We start from the raw sequence: 10,000 nt of genomic DNA, 5'->3' as shown, positions 1-10,000 counted from the left end.
GAAATTGAGTGTGGTTGGTATGTCTGACTGGCTGCTGCATTTAGAGACATCCACACACATCTGCATAAATCTATAAAACACGTGTCGGCAGATGAATAAGTAACACACTTTAGCTGGATGGATTTGTCTCCACCATATTCCTAAAATGCTTGTGCATCCTCACCACGTTGTTTTCATGGAATCCACCGGGAATGGCAAAGAGATTTTACTCCCTTTTCATTGGCTGAGGGAACGTCATGTTCTCAACCTTTTTAACATTCAGAGCCAGTGGCTTAGAATCTTTTCAATCTTTCAATGTTTGGCTCGCCGGGGACTGAGTCGGTCACGAGATGGGCACACTAAAACATGAAACGCCCTCATACCTGCTCTGTTGCATCTGATCACTGGCATGTTTGAAGACCGAAAGGCGACTACTGTAATGACCAACAATATACATAGAGAATAGTCCATTATGCAAATTCAACGCCTGATTATCATAATGTATTCTTTGTTCAACAGCACGAAAGAAAGGCAATAAAATGATAAACCATGCAAAATATTCGGTGGTTGTTGGGCCCAACGTTCCTTCACAAACTGCTCCTTAAACAGTCCCTTAGGATCCATTGGATCTAAGTCACACCCACCATCAGATCTAGCTCATTCACACGCCTTGTTCCCATTGGTCCGTTTGTTTCCCGCCCAACCCAACCCAGAGGTGTCCCGTAACGACTCGTGCCCGGACCTGCCTGAGATCCAGAACGGCTGGAAGACCACGTCTCACGCGGCGCTGGTCCGGGGTGCCCGCATCACCTACCAGTGTGACCCGGGCTACGACCTGGTGGGCCAGGACACCCTCTGCTGCCAGCTGGACCTCTCCTGGAGCACCCTGCCCCCCTTCTGCGAAAAGAGTTGAGTGGGATGGGGGCACAGCCACAGTGGAGGGAGACACACAGTGGATGGAAGGATACGCAGGTCGATGCACACAGTAGATGTGAGGACACGTGGTAGAAACATAGATAGACACACTGCAGATGCGAGGACACATTAATAGATACACACAGTAGATGCTAGGTTACAAAAATAGATTCATAGATAGATACACACAGTGGATGAGGATGAGGATACATAGACACACATAAGTACATTGATGGATGCATATATAGATACATGGACATACAGATATAGATAGACACAGAAGATACATCGATGCAGACAAAGACACACACACACACACACACACACACACACACACACACACACACACACACACAGACACACACACACACACACACACACACACACACACACACACACACACACACACACACACACACACACACACACACACGTACACACACACACACTCACACTCACACTGCCTTATAGGTTTCGTGTCTCACCCATCCACACTCACCCCTCCCTCCGTTCTGCCGTCAGTCATGTACTGCTCGGACCCGGGCCACGTGGACCACTCCACCAGGTCCCTCTCGGACCCTAAGCTGTTGGTCGGGACCACCATTCAGTACACCTGCGTCCCCGGCTTCGTCCTGCAGGGCGGCGCCACGCTCACCTGCTACGGCCGGGAGCCAGGCACCCCGGTGTGGACCTCCAAGCTCCCCCACTGTGTCTGTGAGTAGCGGCCGTCGGACCGGAGCTCCGGCCTGGGGAGAGCCCTGGGTGGGAGGCCCAGACAGAGGGCGGACAGGAGGGTTAGCGGTGGTGTATCGAGGGGGATATATTATACCACTAGCTAATAGCTGACGGATGGCGATAACAGTTCTAACAAATGACCCTTAATAGCTATTAAATCTTTCCTACAGCCCCCTTAAACATATTATACCACCAGGTGTGAGTGTGATTAGCCATTAAAAGCAGTTTTGAAAATGTGCAGCTTCTGACCTCACAGGTGGGCGTGTGCACCTAGATGTGTGCGGGATAGATCAGTCTACCAGCCTACCCAGTGGACTGGAGCAAACGTTGCTCATCTATCCGTCATGCATCTAGGTGGACACGCCCACCTGTGATGTCAGAAGCTGCACATTTTCAAAACGGCTTGTAATGGCAAATCAAACTCAGACCTGGTGGTATAATATATCCCCTTAAAGGGGCTGTAGGAAAGATTGAATAGCTATTATGGGTCATTTGTTATAACTGTTATTGCCATCCGTCAGCTATTAGTTAGTGAATTGCTATGTGAGAATAATTTGTCACAAATTCCACAGACCATTTAGACCCTGGCGTATTCTGACCAATCAGGGCGTTTCTCCCCTCATTTGTTCGGGGAATCCATCTTGCCTGTCAATCACAAGTGCTTGAATGCAAAACTTCTAAATGGTGGAGAAACGTCGGGTTGGAGAGAGCAGAGAGGGAGGGGAGGTATTTTATGGATGTTTAGTTCGAAAATCATGCTCCCTTCTATCTCTCTTTCTGCTCTCTCTCTTGTCAATTCTTGATTCTTAACTCAAGCCCCTTATTATACACATAAAAGCAACAACCACTGCGATATTGATGATTAAAACAAACATAGGGCATCATTATTATATGATATGGAAGATTATATATTGCAAACAGACAGGTAGATTCATTTTGTAGACACAAGCAGTGCTACGGCCCAGAGAAACCTGATTGACATTCAACAACAGCATCTAAAAATATTGCACAGTTTCTACTTTTGACATATCCTCAAAAATCCAACCACCAAACAACCCTTAGCCCCCAAGCAGCGGGCCAGAATGTCTCTGTAGTCAGGCCGTGGTCTAAAGCCCTTATGTTTAGCGGGTACTGCACCCGGCTGCAGTATAGACAGCCCTCTGGGTAGAGCCCTGCGCCACCACGTAGAGCTGGTCCTGAAACCACTGGCTTTTGCCCTATCCAATTACACGCGGACGGGCTGTGTGATTTATTTAGTGATTTATCACAGGAACCACGACTGGCACCCTCAGTCCCCACCGACCCTGGCGTGTGTTTGTTTGTGTATGAGAGTGTCAGCCTGTGTGAGGGCGGGCATGCTTGTGTGTGTGTGTGTGTGTGTGTGTGTGTTTGTGTGACAGTGTGTGTGTGTGTGTGTGTGTGATGGTTTGTGTGTTTTTGTTGATTGTGTGTGTGACGGCGTGTCTGTTTGTGTGGGGTTCTGTGTCTGCACGCGTCAGTGTGTTTGTGTGTGTGTACGTGATCCGGCGTGCGGCCCTGATTACTAAGTGTTTTGATATGTAAATAGCATGCTAATGCATGGCGGCCACCTGGAGAAGGGGGCGGAGATCTGCCATGAGTCATGTCATCAAACCAGCAGCCAGATGCTGTCACACCTGGTCGCCTCGGCCTCCAGATGGACGCCCCTTATATGGGCATTCTCTCCCCCTCGTCATTTCCTAATATGGTCATCACCTTGTCTCTTGTCATTTCCGGGTGGTTTGCCACAGCCGAGGAGTCAGTTTCCTGTGAGAACCCGGGTCTCCCCGACAGCGGGTACCAGATCCTGTCCAAGCGGCTGTACCTGCCCGGGGAGTCCCTCACCTTTGTCTGTTACCAAGGTTACGAGCTGATCGGCGAGGTCGCCATCAAGTGCATCCTAGGGAAGCCGTCCTTTTGGAGCGGACCACTTCCACTCTGCAGGGGTGAGACCAAAAATCAACGTGGAGGGGGGGGTTCTCTTTCCGCTGTGGCCTGGATGAACCACTAGCTGTTTCATGCGTTTCAGGCATGTGTCGAAAGAACATTTGTCAAATTATATTTCCTGACCCCCATGCTTATTGATATGATATGAATTGAATTACCCCCCCCCCCCTCCTGCCCCTCCTACTCTGCATGCGAGCTGCGTATTTGGGTTGGTCACAAAACAACAGCAACAACAACCACATCAACAACTTTGAGAAAGTGCGAGAGGTGACTGTTTTGAATTGCAATTGACTGATGGAGTGATGTCTTGCAGCCACCCATGACTGCCTTGGCAACCATGCTTTGGAAGGTGAGTGTGTACTGTTGCTATGACCTCTGTGTGCGCATGTGTGTTCGCGCGTGTGTGTGCGTGTACGCGCACTCTGCTGCTGCTCCTGCTGCCTTTAAGCAGTGCTCTCTGGGTCCCCCTGCTGGTCTGTAATGGGAATGCCCTGCATTGCGCCTCCACTGTGATCTTTCTTCCTGCATCGCTCTGCTTGTAATCATTTAAGTCATGTGGTGGTTTTATTTTGTGTTATTTATAACTGTTTGTGTTGTAAGCGTTTATATCTGAACTATCTTGTGATATGTGTATTTGTATGCCATCTAATGTTTACGTGTATATTTTTCTGCTACATAGTGTTTATCACTATATTGTTCAAGTAATGTAGAAAGTCTTAGTGTGAAAGTGTTAACATAATTTCAACCGTTTTTGTACGCTATAAAGTGCTTTACATATTTTATAGTTGCTTTCTGTTGAAGGATACTAATACTTCACACTGTTGATAACTCTTTTACTGGTGTCACTAATATTAATGCATCTTATGTGAATACTACAATAACGTTCATTAGTGTGAGGAGTGGTGGTGGTAATAGGAGCCGTAGTTTTGTTAGTTAGGGTTAGTATTGTTAGTATAACTCATATTAACGGTGTGATCAGTATTATGATCAGTGTTCTCTGCCTGTTCCCTGTCATCCTGTAGTTGTTAGTTGTATAACTCATATTAACGGTGTGATCAGTATTATGATCAGTGTTCTCTGCCTGTTCCCTGTCATCCTGTAGTTGCAGAAGCTCCAGCGAGTTCCCGGTTGGACGGGGGCAACATCGCCCTGACTGTCTTCATTCTGGTCCTCCTCCTGTCTGCGCTGCTGGGAGGGGTTTATGTCTACATCACCAGGTCGGTCCTCCAGCTAACAGCCGCTCCTCACATCTCTTAAAGGTCCCACTGATAAACGGACGGTTTAGTGGACAGGCTGATTAGTGGACAGGCTGATTAGTCAATAGGCTGTTTAGTGGACAAGCTGTTTAGTGGAGAGGCTGTTTAGTGGGTATGCGGTTTAGTGGACAGGCTGTTTAGTGGACAGGCTGATAAGTCAATAGGCTGTTTAGTGGACAAGCTGTTTAGTGGAGAGGCTGTTTAGTGGGTATGCGGTTTAGTGGACAGGCTGTTTAGTGGACAGGCTGTTTAGTGGACATGCTGATTAGTCAATAGGCTGTTTAGTGGACAAGCTGTTTAGTGGAGAGGCTGTTTAGTGGGTATGCGGTTTAGTGGACAGGCTGTTTAGTGGACAGGCTGTTTAGTGGACAGGCTGTTTAGTGGACAGGCTGTTCGATTCCCAGCCGAAAAGGTAACTGGGTTTGAGCCTCAATGTCCGCAGTCTAACCTGTAGGCGTCTTAAAGCGGCCTGTCTCTGTACTGTCCAACCCCTACCTGCTCCTTAATGACCTCTCTCTGTAATGTCTAACCCAATCCTGCTTCTTAATGACTTGTCTCTGTACTGTTTAACCCCGTCCTGCTTCTTAATGATCTCTCTCTGTACTGTCTAACCCTGTCCTGCTTATAAATGTCATGTATCTGAATTCACTGTAAGTCACTTTAGATAAAAGTATTAGATAAATGACAAAACAGTAAATAGTTTTGTCGTCTCACAAATCAGACAAGCTCAAGTCCGGGTAGATTCTGGGCGATACACTTTCCTTCGCTTCAACACTTTCTCGACTGCCAACTGTAGAAATATACTTATTAAAATTCCCCATGTGAAAGCTTCATCCACCCAGTGGACGAAGCCCGGGCTCGGAGCTGTCTCCCCTCTGAATCCATAACATGGCAGGAAGGCTGGAGCCGGGAGTAATAGTATAATAACTCGCCTGTCATGTCTTTGTCTGCCCTGTCAGGTGCCGGTACCCAAGCTCCAACCTCCGGCTGCCTCTGATCTACCCCAACCCCTACAGACACATCACTGTGGAGGCAGAGTTTGACAACCCCCTCTATGAGACTGGAGGCGTAAGTGTTTCTGGGCCAAGCTCACTGCTGCCTACTGACGGGTCGATTGGCACACGTGCTGTGCCAGACTGTGCCGTTAAAATGCTACCTTTTCCAATTCGTTAACCTAACCACACACTCGGGTCCAAGTAAGCTGATCACAATGACAGTGTTGAAGGTATAGCTGAACGGATAGAGCACGGCTTTAACACCCCCAGGGGTTAGTGGCTTGATAAAGAAGGTATGCACTACTGGTGTCTGAGGCTTTGGATTAAAGTGTGCACCGTATGACATTGAGTATATACAGTACATAACTTCAGGTTATATACTGCACCTTTCTCTGATCTGCTACGCCCAATGCCACGCAACCTTAAGCTGACTAGGCATACAAGTGAATCACTTCTTCTGGCAAATAACTAACCTAACCACAACTTTGGTGCAAATCCCCCACACTGACACACATATGGACAGACACAGAAAACAGACACATAGACAAACAGACACTCAGACGTGCTGACACAGACACACAGAGGGAATGACATACTGTACAAGGGAATCAAGTAATGAGATGATGAGATAATACAAAAGTTACATCTCTGGTCTTTGCCTCTCTCTCTCTCTCTCCCTCTCTCTCTCTTTGTCACCACAGGACACTCGTGAATATGAGGTATCAATATGATAGCCCTGACTACCTAATTATCTGAAACAAGAGCCACTACCTGACTCCCCACTTCGACACTCTTCATCCTCCTCCTCCTCCTCCTCCTCCTCCACCTTGGAATCCTCCCAGGCAGAGCTAATGTAAATAACTACACATGATGTCCCTGCCTCTGCCATCAAACAGCCATCCTCTTCTCTTGTACTTTCATACGACGACAGCTTCTACTGCAGACAGAGAGGGACCGTGTTGAGGGAATAGGAGTGGATGATAGAACAGGACCATAAAGGGGGGAAATAAGAAGTTTACGAAGGAGGAGATGGAACAGAAGAACGGAGACGGAAAATGAATGATGCACTTGTACAAAATGTGTTGTCCGTTTGCTCAGCTGTTATTTAACGGTAGGACTGGTAACGTGTAAATAAACGGCACGACAAAGACGACCCCAACGCACGCAAGAGTGAATACAAAACGGCAAATGTGAAATACTTAGAGAATAGGAGCTCTGAAATAACATAAATCAAAAAAATAGCATATTGGGGGGGGGGGGGGGGCACTTTTTATTTTTTTAATAAATACTATTTCACCAGCCACAGGCCCACATCACGCAACGGCAACATGGGGAAAAACCCGGGATGGTAATTCGCGGGGCTTTTCCCGCCAAAAAAAGCCCTGTTTGTAGCAAGAACGGCTAGTCCGCTAGCTACTTAGCGTCACTACTACAGCTACCATTTTGTTTCCTAATGTTTGTAGAATTCAAAATATCCAGACGGATTTGTTAACACATCTGATTCGGTTATTGTCGAATTGTATGAGGAAAAACTATGAAATAGTTTGTGGAGAACGGGAGTTTATCGTTGAAAACTGTGTAGCCCGGAGTGACGGAGCGTGGCAGCAGCTTCACCAACCCAGAGGATGTATCTATTTTAATGTATATGTGATGTTTTATGCAAATTGATAAATGTACATTTTCATTAAAACAGAAAAAAGGCCTATACAATTTGCGTAAATAAATGGATTTTTTTAAATTAAAAAAGTATGAAAGAAACAATATGTGTCAACGTCTGTTATTTTAAAATATAACTCGCAACAAGATCCATGAACATTCACGCCTCTTTTCCACATACGTACATTCTCGTCTGCGATCCAACCGTCTCCGACCGAAAGTCCATTAATTCCTATGTGATTCTCCGTAATGTCAGTTTTTCCTCCGAGACTCCTCCCCTCCGTAAAATTTCTGTCCGGTATGTCCGTAATATACGTTCAAAAAATTTAACTTTTGCCGTTGTTTTACGGAGATACCGTATGAAAGTTTTTATGTTTTTCACAAAACTTGCAAGTACCTGGCAGGCCAAACTCCTCGCCGATCTCTTTCCAAGCCTGATTGGTTTTGTATTTATCTCTGTAGGCCTATATGTCGATCCTCATGTTCCAAAGTACCGGTCTCCTAAAAACGGCCATTATCATACGCTCCCCCATCTTTTGTCCGTAAATAAATTCATGTCTGTACGTAAAACACTAGCGACTCCTTCCGTACATTTACGGAAGCACGGATACGAAAAACATACGTATGTGGAAACGAAGCGTCACAGTAGCAGTGGTAGAATTACCTCAATATGTACAGCTGGTCATATGGGACAGAAACAAGATTGGCTACTGACTGGCACCAATTTTATCTGTTTATTGAAAGCTGCCCAAATATGAAATCCAGAACACCTAGTCTAGCTAGCTTCTCCCTAACGCTCCCACTCACACAAAGATGAGCAGAATGAAGAAAACTTGACTTGTTTTACTTTCACAGCATATATTTTGTATAATATTAAGTATTCACAGAGTATCTGTGGATGCCGATTGCTATTGTAAGAATTTATTGTCTTCAATTGCTTGCGTGTGATGTGTTCCATTATTTAACCTAAATTTTAACCAGATTTAGTCGCTATTGACAATATGTAGGCCTAAATTGTCCTCTGACCTTTGTTCTGATCCACTTATCCCAACCCTCCAAACCTCCTCTTGTACACAAAAGGGAAAAAAAAAACATCCAAAAGTGAAAGTCTATCATAACTAGTTTATTAATTAAGCCACATTTACATCAATGTTTCATAGGCATTTAACATTTAACAACACAAATCCTCAAACACAACGAGATTAGCAAAGATGACGGTTGGGGCTGGCAGACTTATGCAGTGTGTAATTGTGTGGACATTTGGTTGTTTCTTTATATAGGCCCGAGGGGGACCATGGGTTATGCAGTAGCCTATCTTTATAAAACACTACTATCGCTCTTTTCTTCTTTTCTGTTCAAAAACACATTCTTTGAGTGTTAGATTTAGGGGAAAAAAACACAAGTATTCGATTTTTCTAGTAGCATAATGTATGCATGGTTCTGAATTTTGGACTTCATGGTCCATATACTACACACTACACTTTCTATTGAAAAAGCCTATAACCTTTATTATAATTTTTTTAGAAATGTGACCTACACTAAGACAACCACAGCAAAGGACATTACTTTGTGCACGTTTATGCACGTACAGTGTAGGCCTACATCGTCACTGTGTCAGGGTGACTTTAACACGATGGACTCACAGAACAGTTTTCGCCGCATGCGCTGCGTGGCCCCGAGTGTGTGGGTGTGTTTGTCCCGCGCCGCGACAGAGGAGTCTGTGTGTGGGTGGACGGTTGGAGGAGCGGGGCGAGGGGGGTCGTAAGCTGGGTGGACGGTGACCCTGGAGACCGTGCTACGGCTACCGCCAACGCTACTGCTATCGCTACCGCTATGCGGCCGCTGGTAGCGGTAGGAGAGCAGCGACCGCTGGAGCTCTGTCTCCACCCGGATGCTGACCTGCGCGGGCTGGGGCGGGGGGGCTGGTTGGCATGGCCGACGGCGGGTGATGCCGAGCTGGGCGGCGGTGGTGGTGGTGGGACGAGCCGGGGGTCCCAGGGAGCACCCCCCGTCAGGTGGACCGGGTTGGCCTGGGGGTGGGCGGGTGAGGGGGGGCAGATCGTCAAGCGTAGCGTGATGCTGGTGAGGGGGGGAGGAAAAGGGGGGAGGAGGGTGAGAGAGAGAGGGAGGATGGTGGAATGTCATTTGTTGGACCAGTGGTTTCTCTTAACGGGGGTCTGAGTACCCTGGGGGCATGCAGAGGGATTGCAGGGGTTAGGCTACTTGGAAAAATTAAGTCTTTCGGAATGCCAACAAACGAGGTCTGTAAAACTTTCCTGTAGATGAAAAAATTATTCAAGTGAAGCCCCTTTTTCACTAACCCTTGACCCTACTTTAACATAATTTAATGTTCTGTGCTGGTGAAATGGGGTACTGAAACAAGGCCTTGTGATAATATTGAGAGAACCACTGGGCCATGCTCCGCTAGTCCGCTTCTCTCCCCCTTCACGCATCCACACCCATGTCCATCAAGCTGCAAGCGAGGGGAGGCAAGGGGGG

At 46.8% G+C, this 10,000-nt stretch overlaps 2 protein-coding genes across 3 annotated transcripts in view; one reads left to right on the top strand and one right to left on the bottom strand.

Moving 5' to 3' along the window:
- Window positions 1–7,613, top strand: part of LOC132447521 (seizure 6-like protein) — a 34,211-nt gene extending 26,598 nt beyond the window's left edge. The window contains exons 11-17 of one of the 2 annotated variants that reach the window (XM_060038326.1): window positions 693–887; window positions 1,417–1,608; window positions 3,399–3,593; window positions 3,908–3,943; window positions 4,697–4,811; window positions 5,810–5,918; window positions 6,547–7,613. In XM_060038326.1, the coding sequence (XP_059894309.1) occupies window positions 693–887; window positions 1,417–1,608; window positions 3,399–3,593; window positions 3,908–3,943; window positions 4,697–4,811; window positions 5,810–5,918; window positions 6,547–6,576 (872 nt within the window). In that variant the 3' untranslated portion in view covers window positions 6,577–7,613. The remainder of the gene's footprint in view (window positions 1–692; window positions 888–1,416; window positions 1,609–3,398; window positions 3,594–3,907; window positions 3,944–4,696; window positions 4,812–5,809; window positions 5,919–6,546) is intronic. The other variant, XM_060038327.1, reaches the window with a different exon arrangement.
- A 1,502-nt stretch (window positions 7,614–9,115) lies between these two features.
- The window catches only part of LOC132448029 (electrogenic sodium bicarbonate cotransporter 4-like), a 13,506-nt gene continuing 12,621 nt past the window's right edge, over window positions 9,116–10,000 (bottom strand). The window contains exons 12-13 of the mRNA XM_060039092.1: window positions 9,961–9,974; window positions 9,116–9,531 (exon numbers count right to left, since the gene is read on the bottom strand). Coding sequence (XP_059895075.1) covers window positions 9,116–9,531; window positions 9,961–9,974 — 430 coding nt within the window. The remainder of the gene's footprint in view (window positions 9,532–9,960; window positions 9,975–10,000) is intronic.

This window comes from Gadus macrocephalus, chromosome 19 (assembly GCF_031168955.1).
Source record: "Gadus macrocephalus chromosome 19, ASM3116895v1".
NCBI lineage: Eukaryota > Metazoa > Chordata > Actinopteri > Gadiformes > Gadidae > Gadus > Gadus macrocephalus.
The sequence above is the reverse complement of the archived record's forward strand: the minus strand, read 5'-3'. Positions and strand labels throughout refer to the sequence as shown.